The sequence below is a fragment of the Corylus avellana genome, chromosome 4, assembly GCF_965113065.1.
Source record: "Corylus avellana chromosome 4, dhCorAvel1.hap1.2, whole genome shotgun sequence".
NCBI lineage: Eukaryota > Viridiplantae > Streptophyta > Magnoliopsida > Fagales > Betulaceae > Corylus > Corylus avellana.
In genome coordinates this window covers 9,769,212-9,790,606 of record NC_142493.1, presented here as the reverse complement: position 1 = coordinate 9,790,606, position 21,395 = coordinate 9,769,212, and the positions used below count along the sequence as shown (strand labels likewise).

General features: G+C 33.4%; 1 protein-coding gene across 1 annotated transcript; it reads left to right on the top strand.

The window, feature by feature from the left end:
• Window positions 1-18,790: 18,790 nt before the first annotated feature.
• EXL2 (EXORDIUM like 2) lies at window positions 18,791-19,969 on the top strand. The gene has a single exon (XM_059592186.2). It carries the CDS (start codon window positions 18,850-18,852, stop codon window positions 19,771-19,773), a length of 924 nt encoding a protein of 307 aa, XP_059448169.2. The 5' UTR covers window positions 18,791-18,849; the 3' UTR covers window positions 19,774-19,969.
• Window positions 19,970-21,395: the final 1,426 nt, after the last annotated feature.

Sequence of the window (21,395 nt, the reverse complement as noted above, 5' to 3'; positions counted from 1 at the left end):
CATGTGCCACAAATACCAAACTACCACCCATTCTTGTTGTAATTACTTACAACCCTCTCTATGACTTACAACCAATTGTCAAAGGACAAAACACGACACACCTTCTCACAAACATAGGCTATTATGGACAAAGCCACTAAACCCCAAAAGTTCACAATTAAGAATGGAATAAAGTACCAACAAAAGCAATATGGACCACAAGCATGTAAGGCACCCACTGCCAACGATGCAATAAAGTATATATAAGATTCAAAAACAACATTGCAATAATATATATAAATTCAGCACAGATTCAACAAAAAGCTTGGGGGATTGGGGTTTCAACAAAAAGCTTCATAAAATTACAAGAAAAGGCTTCCATTATAATTTCGAATCAACAAAACCAACAAAAAAATTCCAAAAAATTACCTTCGGATTACACGGAACCCTAGCCGGAACACTAGCCAGAGAACTTTCCTTTGGACGCCGGACGGACTAAGTTTCTTTGGACGCCGGACTGAGTGTTGGCCGATTAGGACACCGTCGACATCGTCTGCTGTCGCTTTTGGCCGTGGGTCTTGCTTTGAGAAGGACGGAGAAGAATTTTCGGGAAAGCAGCTCTTGCGATGGTTAACGATTTTGGGGTTTCAAAATAAAACCCCCAAGTCCATCAAAACTCATTGTTTTGGTAGGTGCCAAATCGGTGAATTTTGATCCTACGTGTCCAATGTGGACGCGTAGGACCAAAAAATGACTAAAATTAGTCCCAATCAAAACTGTGTTTTGATTAGGCCTAATGGTCGTTACCCAAATTTGAGAAAAATTAATGGTGAGAATTTATTTGGCATTTCAATTAACCCATGGAATAAAAAGTCTGTAAAAAATAAATAAATAAAAATAAAATAAAATAAAAAATAAAAAAAAAAAAAAAAGGGATTTTATAGTTTTGGCTGGTTGACTCGGGACTTATAATATATTTACCCTTAAATCAATTGCAAGTAGTGGTTGTTTTTATAAAAATGTTTACCAAAACATTTGTTTTTCCTTAATGGCTGTGATTCCTAATAATTGCTCCTCAGCAATGACTCTTTATAGTCATTGCTAATAAGTGATTTTTAGCAACGATATTTGTGTCATCGCTAAATGTTGTCGCTAATATGTCGTTGCTAATAACCTTGTTGATCGAAATGTTTTTCCCCATGCAGCATATAGCAGGAAGGTATTAGCTACGAGAATATATCATTAGCGATGACAATAATAACTTATTAACAATGACAAATATGTCATCTCTAATATTATATATAAAATAAAATAAAACAGGCATTACTCAATATCTACGCCCCCAATAAATATGGCAAGGTATTAAGCGCAATTCACTAGGTTATACCCACTCATCAACAACGACTCTAGTGAATCGTTGCTGACAACTGCCTAACAGCAACGACTACTGAAGCCAATATTGTTGCTCTGCTGAATATTTAAAAATAAATAAAAATAAAAGTATATATATTCAGAACATGCGTGCTAGCTACTTCTTGGTGATAGTACAAAGTTCAACTGACTGGATAAATAAATAGGTCATTGAGATGAATTAATATGTAAATTTTGAATTTTTTTTTTTTTATTACATATATATCATGCTTTGCACTAATCAATTTTTTATATGGGCTTGATCATGTGCAATGAATAGTACTCCGCGGATATGTCATGAAATACAATTCACCTAACTAGCAAAATTCGTGTAGTCTGTAAATGAAAATTTTGTGACACTATCACATTATTTGAACAATTACAAACATTAAAGTGAATATAAAATGGGAATCATTATTCAAACAAGCCATTGAAATTATATGTAAGATTTCTTTGTGGTTAAGAATAGAAGGCATGCGATTTTTGTTACCTCTGAGTAAGTTTTAGTATTTGAAGTAGTGGAGGAAACCAATATTCAAGCAGGATGGAGATAATGATGAAGAACTTGAGGACAGAGAACTTCACACAGATTATGTTATACAGTTTTAACCACTGTTCTCTTTAATATGGATCTAGTTTCCGTGCTATTGTAAAAACAATAGCACATTTTTTGTCAAAAAATTAACAAGCAAGATTTCATATCACTTTATTTAAGGAAAAAGACATCCTAGCAAATATTTAAACGAAATGAAAAATGACACTATTTGTTCAAGCTCTCTTGTTGAGAAGACAATTGAAAAGTCTGAGAGAGCGCCTCTTGATTTTATCTTTCTTTTATTTTTTGCATTGCAATGTAATTTGAATTCGCATGGGCTCCCGTTGTCATATTTTTTCAACCCTATCAATTTCAGTAACATGCTCAATTAGAAAACCTGGGTGACAAACTGCAATGGAATCATTTTCTAGCATGCTTGGTCATGCATTGTGTGGTAGCCCCAATTTTTTCTGCTGCATAGCCTAGCTCAAACTTGATGTAAGGAGACTGTTGGAATGATGGAGATCCTGGGACAGTTATGCTAATCTACTTGTAGATGTAATGCCGATACAAAACCAAAAAAAAAAATGCAGAGCTTCAAGGAAACTCCATGTCTCCACTCAACAAGCTAAACCTTTAAATCATGGTGCTTGGCTGGGGAAGTGGTTAAGCCTTTCGTTAATGTCAAGTAGGAATTAAGTAGTGTATAACCTTGAGTGTACTCGGTTAGGTTTCTTTCTCCTAAGGCTCTTGATTTCCATAAGCCATAAGGCTCACCTGCGCATAGGTCATTCATGCTCATGTTCTAGGTCATTCATGACCATGTTCCTTGTGTGGTCTCTTTTATGCTTTGTTTATGGAGACTAAAATAGAGGAGGATAAAATCCTCTTATTTTCTATTTTGGCTTTTACTCCAACCATGGTAGAGAAGTTCAAATTGGATTCTTAACTATTCGATAAAATCTCTCTTACGTTCTATTCAAATTGGATAAAATCTCTCAATACGCTTTCTTTAAATAAAGTGATGTGCAATCTAAACCATTAGTTTTTATCACAGATGTGATGTTGTTTTTACAACAGGTTCCATGCTGGATCCCTTTAATATTTTGTCTCAGTCTTACATCTTACTGGACATGAATCGTGTGGAGTGTTGGAATATATTTGATTATTGTATATTATGAGATTTGTTTGTAATCATATTTGATGTAATCGAATTTGATATTATGAGATTTGATTGTAGTCTTCTACCTTTTAGGTTATGAATGTATTCAAATAAAATATTTTCTCCATATTTGTATTATTCTCATCTACCCTAATTATCTTATAAATAGGAGACTGTTATATCTATTGAAAGCATCAAAAGCATCACCAAAAAAATAGAAGCATAATGTAACCCTTTAAGCTTTATCCCGTGAGCATAAGTCAGAGACCAAACCACATAATTCTTTGTGTAAATTCTCTTTCATGGAGGAGAAGTTGACATTGAATGTCGCATTTCGGTGCAGCTATTCAAGAATTTCTTTAGACCAACCACTACAAACCATTTGTCGAAGAAGATGAAGAGGAGGGCAACAAGGAGGGTAAAGCTAAGGGAAGGGGCCATTGTCCCCAAAGATGAGGCGAACGAAGCATGGCCTATGCATTGAAAATGTTGTTGGATATGATTTACATCCATCTTTTTAAATTTTTTTTTTAAAAAAAAAAAAATGCTTAATTCTTTTCTTTTAAAATTCTTTTTTTAAAAAATGGTTTTTTTCTTCAGAAAAATGGTCATTATTTGAAGAAAAATACCGTTTCTTTTTTAAAAAAAAAAAAAAAAAGACCAGAATTTTTTTTTTTTTTTTTTAAATGACCACATAAGAGAAAAATTTGGCCAAAGTTATGTCTCTAAGTTGTATCTCTATCATTTCTCTTAGAATAATACCTAAAATTAATAATTCAATTTAAAAGATTACTAGCTCATAATTGAATTTAACAAGTAATTAAGAGCATGTTAAGATTGTGTCTGAAAAATAGAATTTTTAAGTCAAAATGTGTTTTTTTGGCAAAAATTCTATTCTTAAGCTTTTGCCAAAAGTACGTTTTTGTCATTTTTAGAGTTAAAAAGTCAAATGAAGAAATTTTTTATCAAACGTGCTAGCTTTTAGTTTGGCACAACTTTTTAAGTATTAAAAATACTTCTTACTTTTCTTAAGGCAATCCCAAACAGGCTTTAAATGAGAACAATACTGTAATAATAGTTAAAATGTAAATTAAAAACAATACTGCCAAAAAAGAGATCTAGGGAATGCTTACTCAAAGTTAGCCTCCCCTTTTATCTACTTTTCTTTTCTTTTTTTTTCAATATCTCTCTCAGTCTCACTTCTTTTCTTTTTCTTTTATTTTCTTCTTCTCTTCCCCCCTCCCTCACGTTGGAGATGTTAATGAAAGAGGGAGCGTGGCCAAGACCACAGTTTTCCTAATTGGGCCGAGTCAGATTAGAGTGGCTTGAGGTACACTCAACAACTTTTTAAAAGCCTTCTAGAAGGCTCTCAAAGTTTCTCGTCTATTTCACTGTTGGGCTTTAATGAGTCAATTGCTTTCACTTTTTAAGCAAAATTCTTAGAGACCCGACCTGATCCAAAGTGAGTACTTGGATCATGTTTGTGGGTTAATGGTTAATAACCCTAATAATTGTTAACTGGTTTTAAAAAGAATAATTAAAAAAAAAAAAATCACAACAACGCCATTTCTATGATAATACAATAATACTCTACTATAACATACGACATCGCTTATAATTTTTTATATATATATTTAAAGACAAAAACGATTTCGTTTCATGTATTTTTTATATATTTTTATATAGCGACCGTCTTCAAAAGCTGTTAACGGTTAAGAACCACATGCCTTTTCACCTTAGATCTAAGGATTGATGGTCACGGCCACATTAACCCCGATAAAATAAAAGCGGAATGAAATTTGAGTAGGTAACATTTCTCTATTATTATATATTAAAATAAATAAATAAATTAGGAATTCCTTATTTTGTTAAATGCCAAAACTCAAGTTGAACATCAAAGATACCATAATTGCTTTGAAGGCATCCTCTCTCGACAACCTTTTTGTCTCTTTCTCTGGCCTTTTAAGTAATTTAGGCCAACTGGTCAATAACTCCAATGCCCATCTCCATGCATCAAATAATAATGCATATCTTTGACTTGGAATTTAATACAAATATTTCTTCCACGTTATCCCTCTTTCAATTCCGACCCAATGATTTTTCATAAATTATTCAGTGGGTCACTTCTGTGGTCCTCAAAATACTCTGAAATACTATGTCGTTTCACGGCAGGATAACGCCACACTGCTCTATTAATACCAAATAATAAATAGGTTGGACTACGACACATGCATACATAATTGAAGTCATTTTATTATTTGGATTAAAAAATTATCAAGTGATTAATATTCTAATTTTATTATAAAGCTTCGAAACACGTTCATATATATATATAATTAATTTCTCTTTTAAGAAAGATCGAGGTTGGTGCTAGCTATTTGCGAACCTCCTTGCCCACAACACAGTTCATTGGACCGCTATTACTAATTTGATAGACAACGTTTTCACCGATTTTAAATTTGTAATGTGAAATAATAATTAATTATTTGCTTTTCACATTTTTCTATTTTACAGGTGTAGATCTTTCTGTAATAATATATATATTTATGTTCAGAATCACACTTACTGAAAATAGTTGCACGTGTATGGAGCAGTAAATAATTTAGTAAATAAATATGTTTATTCATCAATAAAGAAAGTAAATTATCTAATATTGAACATCTTTATCCACCATTAAATAGTAGTTGCTTAAAAAAAAAAAAAAAATGGTAGTTATTAGAAGGACTGATTTTCCTTCAAATTGGGTTAGAGGAACTTCCTTCAATCCAGTCTATAAAAATGACATGTATCTATTTTTTTAGTAACATGTGAGATACACATGAGTTTTTAATATTATTTATTCTAACTTTGTCCCTAACATTAAAAAACATGTGCATTTCACATGTTCAAATGACACGTGTTATTTTTATAGATTGGGTTGAATGAAGTTTCTCCAACCCAATTTAGAGAAAAACTCTGTCCTTAGAAAAATATTATTAGCAAGTAGTTATCCTAACAAGTTTTCATATATTACTTCCACATATATAAAACAATTTTTTAGTTTTTGTTTTGGAAAATACTTTTTTTGACAGAAAAAAAAAAAAAAAAAAAAAAAAAAAACGCACAAAATAGATGTTCATTTTTGTTATTTGTTCTCTTGAAAACATGTTTGGTAATTAGCCTAAAAACTAGTACTTTTAAAAATTAAAAATTGAAACCAGTGTTCGATATTTGTGATTTTGAAAAAAATAAAAATAAAAATAAAAGCTAGTACTAGATTTTTGTGGCTTTGAATATATATATATATATATATATATATATATATATATATATATATATATATGAACCAGTATTAGCTAGAGATGTGTCTAGTGGGTTAGATTTGCATAATGCCTCCATACAGTGACGGTCGGATTTGTCTAGCAGCTCCATATCTACCGTCAAATTCGTATAACTCTGTAGTGGTTGCTAGATTTATTTGAGTACGATTCTATAATGATAATTGAATTTTTAATTTTTATCTGAGTACAAGACTTTTCAATTTTTAATTTTTTAAAAATACTTTTCTAAACTTAAAAAAAAAAAAAAAAAAATGGGACTAGAATATATTTTCTCAAAATAATTTACTCTGTCTCTTTAAGTGCATTCAAATACGTCTCATATGGCTTGAATATAATTTTCCTTTATGATCCAACATTGACTTTGATTTTATTAGAATATCTTGGATTCTTGGGACATTGGGCCCATTTTGTGTCATTCACCCCCATTCACATACAAGTTCACTTTTCACCCATGAATTCTTCTGTGAGGGATAAAATACTGGCAAGTTGGTGGGACCGTGGGGTACATATCATAATAATTGGCTCAACTTGGCCTCACCTTTACCTTCTTATAGGATGGGAAACATTCTTTTTCAAGAGGTATGGGTTCTATTATCATTCATGCTAATCTCAGTATCTTTACCATGATCTATCTCTTCAATATGACATTGATTTCTCAATTTTAAGCTATTTAACAATTCACACTTATGAGAATGTCTAGAGTGCAAAATTTGAGTTTCCATTTGTTGCCCCTAATTTCCATTGACCGTCTAATTCCATAAAAGAGATTAAATTTGCAAACCAACCAGCTGAAAAAAGAAAAGAAAAGAAAAGAAAATAGAAGAATTGTAACTATTCTATTTGGAAGTAACCATATATAGTAGCACTTACCAATTGAGAGCCATACAAAAGAGGCCTAAATGGGGAAAATTACAAGCACTCTCTCAAATCTGACTATGTCATAGCCTGATCCAGCCCCATAAAGCATCAGTGAGACCCAATGTAGTTAATACTAATAGGATTGAGGATTCTCATTTCGAGAGTTAAACTCTCACTCTAGTACATGTATAACCACTTTGAAAATTTTCTTCAGGCTACTGAATCATCACCACTGATGGTAAATCAGAGAGAAAATTGAACCGTGAGCAAGTTGAAGATTTTCTCGGATAATGGGAGCCAAATTACTACTAACCCAAATTATAGAAAGAAAGAAAAATCTTTATTAGTAAAATGTTATTTCTTTAGTCTAAAATAGATGAGAGGTTGTAAATAGCATACATTTTAATAAAATAAATTATAATTTTCTAAAAATATTCTTAGATGGACAAAGATACTTTTTAATTTTATGATTGATTTCCCATAAGCTATGTAACTATCACTTGCCCAATAGATTCATCACCACTCCTCTCCCTCGGATATATAGCTCTTATCTAAAGCTAGTCTCAACACCAATTTTATTAATTAGTGAAATTATTAGTATTTAAATTTGAATAGTTAAAGTGTTATTTTGTATTTGAATAACGGGTTTGACCCAAAATTAGTAAATTACGGTTAGGGTTAGCGTTTGCCATTGTTTTTTTTTTTTTTTTTTTTCATAGTCATTGAATACTATTACATTCCTATGTAGACATAAACGATGTATAAACAAATTTTATTCTTTCCTTTTTTTCTCTTCTCTTCTTTCTCCATCCCTTTTCATTTTTGCCTTCCTCCTTTCTTTTTCTTTAAAAATCCTTTGTCCAACATCAACAATGTTGCTAGCTAAATGTATGTGAAGCAGTAAATGTACGCGAAAGTGAATATTTAAAATACTGAACCGGATGTAAGTATTTTGAAAAAGTAGATAATATAAAAAGTTATTTTTTAGCTAAAATTTATCAAAACTTTTGTTAAACCAGACATGAGTACTCTCGGTAAGCAGAAAAGTAATGCTATGTAACAACTTTTCATCTAGATTTCATCCGGACGGAAATGATTTTCCTTTACAAAAAGCAGAGTAGTACTATGATTAGAGCAGTCCCGATCTACTTTTTTGTATGAAAAGTTGGTATATAGCATTACTCGAAAGAGATAGAGTTTAAAAATAAAAGAAATAGTGAAAATCTGGTTAGAGTAAGCAGATGGGAGTACAAGAGGGAGTATTTATTTAGCATTAATATTTCTCTATTTTTGCAGGTCTTTTTCTTCTTCCTTTATCTTTTTTTCCCATGATCAAACTTGTACAAATAACCTTTTTATTTTTTTCAAAAGAAAAAGAAAATTGAGATTGTTGTTTTCTTCCTTAAACATATTAAATAATATCGATCTTTATGTGCTGGTGACAACAAATCTTTAGCGCCAAAGTTGCACGGAGGGAATAGATTTGGTTATCTTTCCCAATCACTTTGATGGAGGGAAATTTGGATTGTTTGGAGTAGTCGACATCTTCGTCTTCCTAACTTTCTCCAAACGCTTTGTCGGCACACGGAAAACAAGGCCAACTTGGTCGACTCCGACGTCCCCATTGGTGCATGTATGTATATATATATATATACATGCCTCAGGCTAACTCCAGCCTGTAGTTAACCATGCACAGTCGTCGTCGTCATCATCATCATAAGTTGCCTCTTTAGTGCAGCAGATAGGTGGGGAGTGACGTTGACCTCCAATGAAACTTAAGCCCACACATCTATGGGTTTTCAATTTTGATTCTAATTAGGGTTTGGTTCCTGTCATGTTCTTGTATGATTAGTTGTGGCTGCGAATGGCAATTCGTATTCGCGTATTAATTCAGTCATTTTCATTATTTAATGAATAAAAGAAAATTTGAGTTATAGGGTCAAGTCTATATACTAGTGTGTACACACCTCCTCCCTCTTGCGGGAACATGTAAAAAAAAACAAAAAAATGTGTATACACCTCTAATTATGTACGACCCACAACAATATATATGTTCTTCAAGGGAATCATATTATTAAGAGAAAAGTACAAATACTGTTTCTCAAACTACCATCACATTACTAATGTTTTCTCCAAATTATCAATTATGTAATTGTATAAACTACCAAAAAGGTCAATGTCCTTAATAATGACAAAGATACCCTTAATAAAATAAAATTTAAAAAAAAAAAAAATTAAAAAAAAAAAAAAAAAACAAACAAACAAACAAACTAGGGGTTATTAAACCACCCCCAACGGACAACACCTAGGGATGGTATCTCAGCCACCCCCAAGGATTTTTTAAGAGTAGCGACTTCAGGGGTAGCCTAATTATCTTTTCAATTTAAAAAATGGTTTAAGTCACCCCAAATAACAATTGGAGATGGCTCGGCCATCTCCTCCTTATAAGTTTAAGGAGTGGCCGATCCAACCCCAAACGATTTTTGAGCCACTCCCCATGCTATGCCACTCCGCTGTATCTCTCTCATTTCTTTTTTTCATTAGTTTTGGTTATTAGGTTTTAGTTTTACAAATTTATAGAAATATTTTTGTTTTATTAAAAAAATTAGAATTATTTTTGTCTTTCAACTGGCCTAAGGGGACATTAATATTTTTTGATAATTTTAAAAAGAGTATATCTACCTAGCTTACCCCTGTTATTCAGTTCCACCCACACGCAACCACCAAAACCTATTGTTCTATCTCAGAAGCTAAGAAATGTAGGGTATGGGGGTTTCGTGTTCATTGGACTCATCAATTTAAGGTTTTCAAGGTACACCCTCCCCTACCACCTTATCATTGAGGCACCAGTACTGTTCCAAAGTCAGATGATCCAATTAATAATCTTATGTCATAGAGCGGTGATTTAGAGCACGCAGCGTGTTAAGCAGGTAAAATTTTTTTTTTTTTAATATTTTAATGCAAAAACAAAAAAAAAATTTGCCGGCGTGCTATTTATCGATCTTCACCCTTTGTCATATAATTTTGATCTACTCTTATATTTTTTGCACATTAAATTTGGTTCTCCCATACATTTTAATAATTTTATACATATCTTTTTAGCAAATCAAGGGTTTTTGATCTGAAAATTGATTGAGACAATAACGTTCAAAGAGTTAAATAAACAACATATCAGATTTAGACGAAAAAAATAATTATATTGTCATCTATAATTACTTCAAAACTAAAATTAAAATTCCTTAAATTTTTGCGATAAAAATCGAAACTAAGCCAAACTTAAGACACAACCAAAAAAACAAAGTACTTGCAATATATATATATATATTGTTTGAATGTGTTATGATATGGAATAAAGGTAATAATTGTTTTTGTCTTTAAATAATGTTTTGTGTTTATGTTGTTTATTAATATTTTCATTTTAAGATGAGAAAAATATTAAGAAACAGAAGGTAATTACGCCAAGTTAACTAGCCTACTAGGATTATGAAGATGGCAAGGCGAGGCTGAGCTTAGAGTGTAGACTTCAAACGCAGGTACATGTGTTTGCTAATGGCTTAAAAAAATGTTTTCATACTATCCATCTCAAATTCAACTCCTAATATTTTTAATTTATACATTACATCAATCAATTTTTATTACTATTCAAATAAAAGAATCACCACAAAACAATTTTTTTTTGTAACGTCCACTTAACCCCCTCAAACTACCACCCCGATGACAATCTACCCCGAAACTATTAATTGCGACAATTTAACCCCCAAACTACCAAAACAATGACAATATACCATAAATTTAAAGGGGATATCTTCCATTCGGTCATGGCGTAAATGGCCAAATTTACGCCCACCAACTAGAAGATGACAACTAAGCATGTTTTAACTTACAAAATGCACTTACCCACACCAGAATATACCACCCCCTTCTCTTAAAATGAAACCATTGTTACAAAATTTCTCCCAAAAACCCACCGGCTCTCTTACCCCACCGGCTACCCCTGCCCACCGGCTACCCCCTGCCCACTGGCTGCCCACCGCCCAGCACGCCATTCCCCAGACCAGCAGGCCGTTCCCCTGCACCCACGCCCAAGTCGATCTAACGTCCAGCCGGCTGCCCACCACCCAACAGCCCACTGTTGGAAGTCGAAATAGCCTGAAATCGCTTGACGTTGGATCGAGCTGGGCGTGGGTGCAGGAGGTGGCGGCGTCTCTGTTGGGGAGGGGGCAGCGTCTCTGTTGGGGAGGGGGCAGCGTGAAACCAAGCTTCTCGGTGAAGTTTGGTGTTTGGGTCTTTTTGTTTGTTTTTTTTTTTGAGCAGAAGCTACGTGGGTTATTATCCTGTAAAACCAAGCTTATTTTGTATGTTGAAGTAATATGAGGTGGCAGCATTTGAGTGGAAGGCAGAAAACTCATGTTTTCTGCCTTGACCGTATAGCAGCAGCACTCAAATTTAAATTTAACAAAAAAAAACAAAATTACCCTTACTAAAATAAAAACAAAAATTCTAAATTTTTATTTGTTTCAAATTTTCAGGGTATTTTTGTCTTATTGAAAATTATATAAGGGTAATTTCGTCATTTTGCTAGCATTATGGGGTATATTGTCATTGTTTTGGTAGTTTGGATGGTAAATTGTCGTAATTGATAGTTTGGTGAGTAGATTGTCATTGTGGTGGTAGTTTGAGAGGGTTAAGTGAACTTTATTCTTACTTTTTTCCTACGTCAATCAAATATTGTTATAGTTTCAGGCTACTAAACAGTAATTACCCAATGCCAAATAGCCCCAAAGGGCTTGTTTGCTAACCCTCTTTCTTTCTTCTAAACAAGTTAAAATGCTAACTATTCCAATTAGATGAACCATTTTTACATTTACTTTACCATCAAAATATGTTTTTAACTCAAGCACAAAAGAACACACTCGTAATAATTCCAAATAAACTTTCGATGCCTTGCAAGAAACAGCTGTAAAATGGGGTAACTTTGGGCAAGTGTATGATTTAAATAGTCGGTGTGGTGGAGTTGGTGATAGGCTTTTGGTTGCCACTTGTGGGGATGGTCCCAACTTGTATTTATAACATGAGTCAAACGTGCATTGCATTTGTCGTGGAAATCATACGTCTCATAATCACCTCAATTGTTACTTTTGAAAAGAAAAGAAAAGGAAAAAACCCAACAAAAAATGACCAACCAAATTGGAAGATAGCTAGATTCCCATCCTTTGCATTATAATTTTCAAAGGATTATGTTGTCGTTTCCCAACATCCTTTTTGCAACTTTTCTTCTTTATTTTGTCACAATTCGAGTTATAAGTCTTGCTTGGACCCATGATTTTGCTTTTCTCAAACGCCATTTCCTTTTAGCGGTCAATTTGGGATTGAATTTGTTCGAATGGTTAGCAATTTAAGTATGTAATCTAAATAATTTTATCTACCTGAACAGGAGATTAGACAGTCTAAAATTATTTAAACTGATAAATCTTATATGGGTATGTTGGGCCCGAGTAATTTGATCAAATAATTGCTTTGAATCCTAATTTGTCAATTTGATTTCATAGAATTATTTGTTGAGGGAGTCCATGTCGTGTGAGGTTGAAGGTGGGGCTAGAGTAGAGACCCAGCTGGGCTTGACATACTTGACCAAGGACTTGAGAAGCATTATTCACAAAAATACAATTTTTTAAATAAATGAGGATTTTTTTTTTTTTTTTAGACTTCTTAAAATAGATAAAACTAAGATTAATAATATTTGAAAATGTTATTATATTTATTATTATACTTTGATAATAATCATATTAAATATGGAGTACAATGCTCCAAATCCACAAATTAAGAATAACAATTCCACCTTTTCTCTCTAGACAATAACTCTTCTCCCCTAATTTGTCAATGTTATCGTAAAATAAATCAAAATAAAAAATGTATTTGAATATGTCAAATCCAAAACTTTACATCTAACCTATATTTTCTCATATTGTTTGAAAAATAATGCTCTTTCTAAAAGGTATTTCATTTCCCCCACTATTGCCTTTTTCTCAAATTAAAGTCGGATTTTGCCGACATGATCTTCTCGACTGATATATATATATATATATATATATATTTGAACAAAATCTGATTTTATTCAAATAACTCGAGGGAAAAAAAAATCTAGAGCCAAAGTTCTAAACAACAAGAATAGATTGCTCTAAAATTACAATATTATGAACACTATTGAGAATCTCTTACATCCAAATTCTAGACACACCCGCATTTCTTGCTACGCTTGTCGGTCCATGAGCTGCCTCATTCGCTCATCATTTTACATATTCCACTTGCCATCTCCTAAAACTCAGCAAAATAGCATCGATATCTTCAATTATTTGGCCAAAACTGCACCACTGTAATCCAGATGCTGTTATAGCTTGGACCACTTGCTTTGAGTCCCATTCCAAAAGAATGTTCTGTATCCCCAAATCGCGAGTAAATTCCAAAGCACAAAGGGCTCCCATTGCTTGGCATGAAGCAGCACAGACCTGCCCCATATAGTCTCTTACGATCGTCTCAACCAAAAAGCTTTGTTTTTTTGCTCTTTGATTTTTTTAACTCCGTCAACCAAATAAAACTTGTGTATTTTTATTTTAACTTTAAGAATCAAATTAATGACCAATATTCCCAACCGCCCCACTCATACCTTCCTTAAATGTCCCACTATTCCACAATCCTAACTTTTCACTATCTTTCTTTTTTCTTTTTCTTTTTTTAATTAAAAAAAAAAATTGTGTCATAACTCATAAATACTAGTAATGTTAAAAGTTTTCATTGTGTCCGTCTATAAAAATAGAATAATAATCCTCTTCAATTTATTTGAACGAGAGAACACTTAGTTAATTGTATTTGAGTATTTTTGTTCCCTAAAAAATAAACTGGAGATGATTAATTCAAATGAACTAGAGATGATCAAGTTTTCCTAAAATAATGTGTTTTTTAAAATCATTATTAAGCTTGTAATAGATAATTATTGAATTTTGATCAAATTAAGAATCATGTCATTTTTAAATCAAAATAATACAGACTTTTAGAATTACTCCATAAATATTTATAAAATAAAATGTTCCTAAATATACCTTTTTAGACTATTCTAAGATTACTTATTTATCTAAGTTATACTTTATTTTATGAGAAATTATAAGAGTGAATAAGTTTTTCATATTTTGCTCATATTCTCTTATAAATTCAATAGATCAACCATTAGATTTGTAAAATCTATCATTGACTTATGTGAGGTCCATAAATCTAATAATTAATTTGTAAAAAAAATATAAGTTAAATATAAGAAAAATATTAACCCATAACATTTCTCTTATTTTATTTTGCTAAAAATAAATAATGTATAATAAATTTACTTATTTGGGACACAAAAGGTTATTTTATTTTATTTTTTCTGAGCAAATACAAACAAAAGGAAATGGACAAAAATTAACGACATATGGTAAATAATGAGCAGTCGGAGGGTTATGACGAAAAAGGGCGTGTTTGGAAACATTGCTCCTGTACACATGTGTCCTTGGTGGGCCAGCCGCCCAGTCCCCACAGATATCGACACGTTGCAAATGTGAGAGTTATCCAAAAGGCACGGACTTGAAACTTTTTGAATCACGCTCAAAGGTATGTTTCCTGATTCGTCTGCTTCCTGGCTCGTACGGCGATTGCCAGATTTGACCCGAGCCCCTGTCGCCGTGCGTGCCGACGCTCCACCTTCCTTCCACCACGTGAATGACGGCTTCCAATTTTTTTTTTTTTTTAAGCAAATAAGGGAAACGGGGAATTACAAGGTGGGTGGCCAACCCAAACAACGGCCCCAACCAAACCTAAAAGCAAAGCAGAAACAAGAATTGAAAACCAAACAAGGTAACAAGAGGGAATGGGACAGAGAATGACCCGGCCCTATAAAAGTACCAATGCAGCCACAAAGGGCTGCTAATAAAGGCAAAACAAAGAAATCCGAAGAAATCTTTGTAAGCGGAACAGAAACTGCGATGCAAAAGGCCAGAAAAGGGACGCCGACAGACGGCCACGCCCTAACAGAAAAAACTAAAAACAGACAGAAAAATACATAAAGTAGGAAAAAACAAAGACAAAACAGCAACATCAGAGACTGAAGCAGCCGACAACCGAGAGGAGGGGCGGAGGAAGACGCTGCAAGGCGGCGCGTGGAGTTCACGCTCCCGCGAGTGAGACCCACTCTCGGGCGCGTGGGGACCACGCACCGATTGACGGCTTCCAATTAATCATAATCAAACCGTCCAGGATTTTCTAATAATTATAATTTTCAATTAACAAACTTTGTAATGTTGAATTTCCAAATTTTAATTCCTTTAATTTAACCTATTTGTTCGGAATTTTTTTTTTTAATGAAGTAAAAATTTATATTTTTATATAAACTTTATAGGAGTGTAAAGGATATTTTATGTTTATTGTTTAATTTAACTCTAAAACTTAATAGTAAGAGTGAAATTAAAAATGGCTAAAACATGAGTTACTGACACCACAAGTTTTCATAATTTGAAGTTATAATTGTAATATACTTGATGGTTTGAAAGTAAGTGTCAACACTTGAGAGGGATGTGCATTTGAACTAGTGACTTTCACTTTATGAGGCATAGTTACCAGCCGATTGAGTTACTTCTTAAAGTGTTATCATAGTATTTACTACTTTAATATTACTTCCCAAATTCACGTATGGTTGTCAAGTGTCGAGTGCAAAGTAAGATTATGTTTGAAAAAAGAAGAATATCATTTAGTATACTCTTATATAATAGGAGACGAACATAAGAAAAACACTAAGAGAACACTTAATATTCTTCTAATTTAATTATATTACATTGATAAAGAATCTACTTTATAAAAGGAAAATATTAGATTTTCTCCTGACGTTCTAATCCAATTTTTAAAAAATAATATTCACTTAAAATTTAAAAAATATATATATATATATATATATAAATATCATAAGAACCCGTAGCATTTTCTTTTATAAAATTGCTCTTAAAAAAAAAGAAATTGGTAGACAGAATTAGGCACGAAAGTCATGAAGCATAAAAGTAAGAAATAAAATACGTTAAACACGTGCATACCCTTTATCTTTAGCCTTGAAACGGAAATAAATAAATAAACAAATAAATGGATGAAATTTTTTTAAAATTAGTTTGAAAAAGTTTTTTTTTTAATTTATTAAAAATAGTGTAAAGTGTTTATAAATATTTAAAAAATATATTAAATTTTTAATGTTATTAATAATATTTTATTAATTTAGGCTAAATTTAATATGAATTTTAAATATTTATAAATAATTAATAATATTTTAAATGAGTTAAAAAATATTTTTTTAAATTAATTTGAAAGAAATTTGCGTCTATAAATAAATAGATAAATAAAGAAGTCACGTGCAAAAAATTCACACAGTCGGCACCGTCCCGCGTTCCCCACTAGCCTGTGAATTACATTACCCCCCGACAGAAAAAAGGGGATTAAAATTCCCCAATTTCTAGACTCTTCCCGCACAAAAAAACAAAAAAAGAAAAAAAAAAAAAAAAAGAAAAGAAAAGAAAAAAAAAGAAAAGAAAAGAAAAAAAAGCCCACAGGGCCACAATCACTAACCTCGACTGGTGCGCTACATTGTTCTTCTTCTATTTACGAGAATGCCATCCTATAAAAAACAAATGCTAAAATGACGTAAGTGTCACAAAAGCCTGGGAGGGGTGCCCCACCGTAGCTCACAGGTTGAGTTTCGGGAACATAGCTTGAGGGCTTGAAGGGCTAGGGAATCAGTTTTAAGTGAATTTTAAAATCCCACTGGTTTCCATCATGCGTGACTATATTAATATAATAATCCTTAAACCACTGAAACACTTCTCTCCAACTTCACACCTTTTTAGGCTTTAGCCTCCCCTAGGCCTTTGGCTTATGTCATTTGTTCACCAAACCTCCTCCTTCCTTCCTAAACATCCCCATCTCTCCAATTATGCTCCTTCCACTATAATCACCTATACCCTACTACCACTAAATACCTTATCTAATTCCAACCTACTCCTCCCTTCTATGCTTAAATTTTGGTAATTTGGCAATGAAATGGAAAAAAAAGAATTGAAATGATATCGTAATAAATTTGATTAATATCACATAAAAAAAGTAAGTATATTTTATATAAAAAAGTAAAAAAAATTTGTATTATAATAATTTTTTTATTTGAATAATAATAAAAAGTGATTAATGTGATATAAAAAATAAGAATATTAAAATTAATTTTAAGAAGAATTTTTTAAGTTTTTTGGTCCAGTACGGTCCGGCCCTTTGCCAAACACAAGCAGGGCTGGTTCAAAATTTATTTACGCATAAATTTTATGTAATTTTTTTCATAATATTCTACACAAATTATTAGAAATCCAAATTCATCAAGCTTTAGAGCACTTTTGTAGCCTTGCCAAAACTAATTTTTGGTTATTTTGGTGAAAGCGGCTAAAATTTTTACTTTTATTCTTACTATTTTAACTAAAAATAAATGATAAGTGAATAATACTTATTATAATCATTCAGAATAAGAAATAATATAAATTTTATCTTTTATTCTTTATTTTTTGAAAAAATTCAAAAAAAATAAAGAAGTATTTGAGAAATAATATTTAAATGAAATAGTAAAAGTTGACCCTAAGTAAAATAGTGAGGGTGTTTTAAAAAAGTAAGTAGTTAAAATAAAAAAAATTGTACTTTTGATTGTTTTGATAAGTAAAATTTAGTGAGACTGATAAAAATGCTTCAATAAGAGATTAAGAGAGTATGTTTGAGATTATATTAAAGAAATAGACCTTTTAAGTCAAAAAAAAATATTTTTTAAAAATTAAATTAATGTCAAAAATACATTTTAATCATTTTTAATTTTTTTAAACATTTAAAAATACTTTCGATTACTTTGACTTTTCAAACAGACTTTTGAAGAGCGTTAAACGTACGTTTAAATTATTCAAACACTAAGCATGTAGAAAATTTTCAAAAATATTGAAAAAAAAAAAAAAAAAATCTTGCTTGTCCTAAACCAAGCTACATAGCATAGCAGGCAGAGGAAGTGACGGTCAGGATCATTCATTGAAGAGAAGTGGACCCACCTAATTTGAAAATGTTAAAAGAGGGATGAGTGATGAGTGGCATTTTGGGGATTGGGAAATATCAGTTTGGGTCAGAGCATTGAATATCATCTACGTCCTCATGGGGGTGAGTCACAATCAATATCCGCTGCCTCAAACCCTCAAAACCAGTCTAGACTCTACCACACGCTTCCGGTCAGCATCATTTCCTGCTGCGATACCTTTACCTCCCCCTGTAGACCACCACGTCACCCTCAAGAACCTTACAGCCTGGCGACGCTGCTCACATTTGAACAACCAACCGCGTTCCTCCACGTGGCTGTCTCTTGACGTTGACACCCTCGCTTCTCACAGCTGTCTCCCTTACTCACACCGCGACAACGGAACATCCCCATATATAAATACCCACTCCCATTGCTCTATCCTCTTCAAGCACAACAACGCCGAGCTTTTACCTTAGCATTCGCCCTAACTATGTCGTCTATTTACCGTTTTGCCATCCCCTTTGCCCTTCTCTTCTCACTTTGCTGTACCATCGAGCCCGCAGTGGGCAGTGCCAGGAAGCTTACGGCTCTGGTGCAGGAACAGCCGCTCGTGCTGAAATATCACAACGGTGTTCTCCTGAAGGGCAACATCACCGTTAATCTGATCTGGTACGGCCAGTTCACCCCGATCCAACGGTCCATAATCGTGGACTTCATCCAGTCGCTCAACTCACCGGGGGCATCACTTCCCTCCGCGTCCTCGTGGTGGAAAACCACTGAGAAGTACAAAGGGGGCTCGTCCACCCTCGTCGTAGGGAAGCAAATACTCCACGAGGCCTATACTCTCGGGAAGTCGCTCAAAACCGCGCACTTGGTCGCTCTGTCCAACAAGGTCAACCAGTTGGGTGCGATCAATGTTGTTTTGACGGCCAAGGATGTCGTCGTCGATGGGTTTTGCATGAATCGGTGTGGGTCACACGGGTCGACTCGGGTGCGTAACGGGAATGCCCGGGCCGCGTATGTGTGGGTCGGAAACTCTGAGACTCAGTGCCCGGGTTACTGCGCGTGGCCCTTTCACCAGCCCATTTATGGCCCACAGACCCCGCCCTTGGTCTCGCCCAACGGAGACGTCGGAGTTGACGGCATGATCATAAACTTGGCCACAGTTTTGGCTGGCACCGTTACCAACCCGTTTAACAACGGTTACTTCCAGGGCCCGGCTACGGCGCCATTGGAGGCTGTCTCAGCTTGCACGGGGGTTTTCGGGTCGGGTGCGTATCCGGGTGACCCTGGTCGGGTCCTGGTGGATAAGAGCACCGGGGCGAGCTTCAACGCCCACGGGGTGAATGGGCGCAAGTACCTCTTGCCAGCGATGTGGGACCCGCAGACATCTGCTTGCAAAACTCTCGTGTGAACGACGACGAGGCATCATATGTGTCGGAAATATGTGTACGCATGTAAATACTGATGTGGCGGGTTCTGTGGGATGATAGGGTTGATATTTTCTTTGACACTCTTTAAGTTTGTCGTTTTGCGTACGTGTAAATTTTCTTTTAAGAAAGCGCAAAAACTGTGGAAATGCGAAATAATAATAAATATTTTTATAAAATCTTAATGGAGTTGAAGCACACAGACGGTGAAGGTGGGGGAATATAAGAAAGTTTAAAGCTTTTATTTTTTATTTTTATTTTTAAATAAAATTTAATAATAATTATTTTAAATTTAATGATGATTTTAAAATTTATATTATATTTAAAATAATTTAAAGAGAATTCTAATTCTTTTTATAACATTGTTGTTTCGAGTCTTTGGGCGGGTAAAGGAGAGGGTCTGGTTCAATGGATCATGGATTATAAGATTTGTATCTTGTTTGTAAGTCATATTTTTATGGAATTATATAATTAAAAATGTCAAAATTCTCGATTTTGTTTTTTAACTCATTAATTTTGAATTAAATTCTAATTTACAAGTAACTATTATTGGGTAGAAGTATGTAAGATTTATTTGTCTGCCAAAAATGATATATGATATTTAATTAATTAGTAATGGAGTTAGGGGATGAGAATGAAGGGGTGGTCAATTAATTAGTGACGCTGGGGGCCGTATGGTAGGGTCGGGGAAATGATGAGGTGAGGTCATGACTCATGGGCAATATGGGCATACGGACCAAAAATTAAATCTCATTAATTATTTGCGGCTGTGGCATTATTGTTTGTGTATGTTGGTGGGGGAGACGCCAGTGGGGACCATACTCCAAAGTGAAGAAGGCCTAATCATGCAATGTAGATAAGCATTGGTATATATTAAACTATTATTATTATTATTATTTTTTTAATAAAGGGTCTTGATTCTCTCCGAAAAATTAGGGTTTGATAATTTTTTATATAACTAAAAAATTTGATACAAATTTAATATAAAATTAATGTTTGATTCGTTTCATACTTTGACACGATATGAATTCGATACACGATATTTAGAGCTGTCAATTTTTGACATGACCTGCGAATTCAAGACGGATTCTATACAAAAATTAGTTGATGGGTCTAATTCGTTTATTTAAATTAGTTAGACTATGATTAACTTTATATAGTCTTATACTTATGTTCCGCACGACTTGAATTTGACATACGAACAAAAGTTGCATCTAAGAAAGGCTTTTCGCTTCTCAACCAACAAAAGTATTCCCTTGATAAATTCCATGATTTATATGGAACTCTTACCGTTAAACTTTGCAAAATTTATCTACTTGAAGATTATAAGATAGCATTTATCTTTGCATACCCCAATTAGAGCACGAGAGCAAGAAGCCTACAACTAGTTATAAATGATTGTGAGATTTGAACTGTCCAAATTTCTGTCTTTTTGGGCTAAAAGTTTGTACGCTCATCTATTTTAATATTTTTAGTACAGTATTTATTGCTCAGCTCAAAATGGACATGTTCCAAGGACCATTATTTCCTGAGAAATGCAGTTGTTGTTTGGTTGGGAGGGGGATGGGAGAGGTAGCCAGGGTGAGAAGAGCATTCATGAACGGCT

What these genes read in the sequence shown, in the direction of transcription:
- EXL2 (XM_059592186.2), top strand. Translation starts at nt 18,850, where the DNA reads ATGTCGTCTATTTACCGTTTTGCCATCCCCTTTGCCCTTCTCTTCTCA.